This window comes from Frankliniella occidentalis, unplaced genomic scaffold, assembly GCF_000697945.3.
Source record: "Frankliniella occidentalis isolate FOCC.00 unplaced genomic scaffold, Focc_3.1 Scaffold20, whole genome shotgun sequence".
In the NCBI taxonomy this organism is placed as follows: domain Eukaryota; kingdom Metazoa; phylum Arthropoda; class Insecta; order Thysanoptera; family Thripidae; genus Frankliniella; species Frankliniella occidentalis.
Window position 1 is genome coordinate 314,611 of NW_026267150.1, and position 3,485 is coordinate 318,095.

The window sequence follows — 3,485 nt, forward strand, 5'->3', positions numbered from 1 at the left end:
CATTCTCATGTCTCCCGCATTTTCAGACAATAATTTTGTTTTTATTATTTTCTTTGTTTTAAATATTTGTAGGTAAGATTACAAGTAAAGTAAGTCTCTTGTTTCATACTGTCTGTTGACCTTGCAGTGCTACATAATGGACTGCACCCTACAAAGCAGTTACCTTGGTACAGATGTTAAGCTTTAAGACAGAAAAGGAAAGGATTTCTTCACTTGCAAACTGCTGTATATAACGCTGACTCCATTTTGGATTTTTCCTTCTAATTTGATAAAACCCTGATCTTTAGCAACATGTTCCTCTTTCTTTTTCATGTCTTTCTTTAAGAAATTCGTGTTCAGATGTCTTCCATCTCCCACTTTCTTGTTATGTTTTAATCCAAAATGGTGTCTGATAAATTATAATGGAGCATGAAGTGCTTATGAAGTATGGTCGTTGGACCTCAGAGTTGTGGTTTGATTAAGAGTTAAACACATTTGCCAAGAAGATCGTCACTTGTGTAATGTGTAATGTGTTTAGGTGAAGAGGCAGAGTAAATAATTGATGGATCCGTGTATGGTCAAAAAGAGTCTTCCATTTGTATAGAAGAAATTATGAAGCTAAGAACTCCTGATGGTTAATATAGCATTATTGAGTTAGATCTGCATTAGAAATGAAAGCGCAATTTAATCTCAGATAAATGATTTATTTTTTTGTAATATAAAGTAATGGAATGCTTTGTCAATCGCAAAACTTGGATTTTGCTTCAAAAATTTCAGTGCTCTTTCTGACAAGTTAGTTTGGTGATCTGTTCTTTATTCAGTAAGTCAGTTTCAGAAGTTAAAATTTGCTGTTTTTAATTCAATTTTCAGATTTTTTGTACCTTCTACTTTCATTGATTGCATCTTTTGCACCCAGTACTAGTGATTGATAGCTTATATGTCTACTGTTTAGCTATAGTCTCACTCTTTGCGTTTGAGTGAAGTGGAGCTTACAAGGTAATGCACCATACAGAATGATAAAAGACGTGTTGTGTAAACTGCAACTTAAAAATAAATAAATAAATAAATAATTATAATAAAGCTTATTCCACAATTAAAAATTGGTTCATTGACCTACAACAACAGAAACAGAACTCCTCACTTGAGTGTGGAGTATGATGAGTCAAACCAGAGTTACGATGACATCAAGAAGAGTCATAGAAGACAATGGGGGACCATTTTGACGTCATGCTGACAGTCTGGAAATGTGACCAATGTGACTATCTCCGTAAATAATCAGTTGAAATCGGAACATCATGAATTCAATGCCAGCACTGATAACACTTACCTTGCCGATCATCGGAAAAAGATATTGACAGCTTCACAGTTAAAGCCGAAATGTCACCGACGTGCGACCCTTGAAGTTTTTCATACAGATACTGACACCCGGGAACCGGAAACAACCCGAACTTCCGGGCACTTCCCCACTTTCCCCAAAATGTATGCGACTTTGAACTGCAATACGAATACTAATAATCAGATTCCTTAATAATTTCTCATACTCACCCACCGTCAATGATTTTCATTTTTACACGACTTTGCAAGGTGGCAAGGGGAGGAAAAAGAAAACGCGAGAAACTAGTAATGTCGTCTGCTGCAATGGAGATTTTCGTTTAGTCAAAGCAATTTGACGTTCTTTTCGTCGATTGAAAATGGTTTTGCTGTCTTGGCACGTTCTATTGTTTTATGGTCGGTTCCTTTCTGCGTAAATTTTCTGAGCAAGAGCGCACAGACGTCTTTGAAAGGTGAGTAAGAGGTTACACTCTGTCGGTGTGTAATGTTATCGTTTTTGTCTAGTTATTTAAGTTTTATCTTTGCCCCGTCGATACTCTTGAGTACAATTAATTTTAAGAGTTTTTCTATCACCTCACTGAGTAGTGGCATCGAATGCACGAGTGTGAGTCATTTACTGAAGTGAACCTAACCTAGATCATAATGTTGGTAGATGCTTTCTTCAGTTTCTATAAATTGATCTATTCCTCCTCATGTTGCTCTTTGAGATTATGTTCGATTGAAAGTGTTAATTTTATTCTCTATTAGCTCCTTGTCGTTTCATGGCCTACCATACAGCATTGTCCGATATTCTTCTTAATATCATGTAACAGTTTCTCTTAATGTGTAATCTTTATTTGACCCCTAGCGGATCAATTCCAAAATTAAATTTTCTCCCTCATTACAAAATTTTGAAAACTACAATCATTCAGCAAGCTATTTGTGGGGGAACTGACTTACTTCTGCAATTGACCTTTTGCCTACAATATGGCAACACCACAAGTAGAATTTTGTACTTGAGATAAACCGCATTTTCAGTGTCTGTCAACAAAATTATGCAACACCACGCAATTCCTTGGAAAATTCACCAGGAACAAGTTGTTTGCTTTTTGAAAATTTGTCCAAATTACAATCTTACTTCAGAGATTTGTGTTGTTACCTAATTGTGAGCAAATATATCTACACCTAAAACTAAAATATCCATGACTTATTGACTTTGTATCTGTTACTTAAAAGATCTAACACTGATATTTGAGTGGAGGAATAGATTAATTTTTCTTTTTAGCTTTTCTCTGATGGATTCAAGTCGGACACCACTCTGGCAAACAGATATATCACCCTTTAAAATTTGTTGATCATGATGCGTTGTAAGTTTTTTCATCATTTTTGTCTCTCACATATTTGGTGAACATCTGTTTAAACCCATTAGATATCACCATTTTTATTTAGTTTAGTTCTGTCGTTAGAAGTGTGATAAAATTTAATCTTTTTTCTGCCATGAACATTGATATATGATTCTCACAGTTGATGGCACATCCATGTGTGGCGTGTGGCATCACATGCAATCTCTGTGCCTGTCATCCAACAGTGCAGTTATTGTATTGTGGCCAAAAGAACCATCTCAATTTCACAAGATACCCATCACAAACCTGTGCCATGATCGGCCATGATTTATATTGCGGTGTCGTCATTCAGACAGAAACAATAATAATATTGAACTTCATCTGAGGCAGGCATATAGTGCCGTCATCATTGGTGGGCCACGCCTTGTTTCCCACTATTTAATTGCCGTGTCGCGGCCCAGGCAGGTCCTTAGTGGCGCCACCACCGCGGCGGGTTGGCGCCTCGGGGTGGCGGGCTGCCAAGGAGCGCACGTGAATGGTTATGGACGCGACCAGCAGCAGCAGCAGCAGCAGCAGCAGCGGGTGGAGGGCGCGCGGGGCTGCTGCGGTTGCTAACCGGGAGGGCGGAGCGGGGGCGCAACTCCCTTTATGTAACGGGAACGGGGAAAACCCGCACTGGTGGTGCTGGTGATCGCCGGTGCCAGGTAAACTTTACATCCGATTCTAGTCCCGATCGATGGTCCCGCCCGCCCGCCCCGCCCTGATCCGCACTGGTGGTGCTGGTGATCGCCGCGGTGCCAGGTAAACTTTACTACCGATTCTAGTTCTGATGGTCCCGCGCGTCCAGCCCTG

General features: G+C 39.5%; 1 protein-coding gene and 1 long non-coding RNA gene across 3 annotated transcripts in view; one reads left to right on the plus strand and one right to left on the minus strand.

The window, feature by feature from the left end:
• Window positions 1-673: 673 nt before the first annotated feature.
• Window positions 674-1,439, minus strand: LOC113208669 (uncharacterized). 2 transcript variants are annotated; one of them, XR_003303532.2, is made up of 3 exons: window positions 1,307-1,439; window positions 1,097-1,217; window positions 674-1,022 (listed from the first exon to the last, which is right to left on the minus strand). It is a non-coding gene; the product is annotated as an uncharacterized LOC113208669 (long non-coding RNA). The 2 variants fall into 2 exon arrangements; XR_003303533.2 differs by having other exon boundaries at window positions 674-1,016; window positions 1,307-1,437.
• A 123-nt stretch (window positions 1,440-1,562) lies between these two features.
• The window catches only part of LOC113208675 (3-hydroxy-3-methylglutaryl-coenzyme A reductase), a 33,274-nt gene continuing 31,351 nt past the window's right edge, over window positions 1,563-3,485 (plus strand). The window contains exon 1 of the mRNA XM_026425781.2: window positions 1,563-1,763. Coding sequence (XP_026281566.1) covers window positions 1,705-1,763 — 59 coding nt within the window. The 5' untranslated portion in view covers window positions 1,563-1,704. The remainder of the gene's footprint in view (window positions 1,764-3,485) is intronic.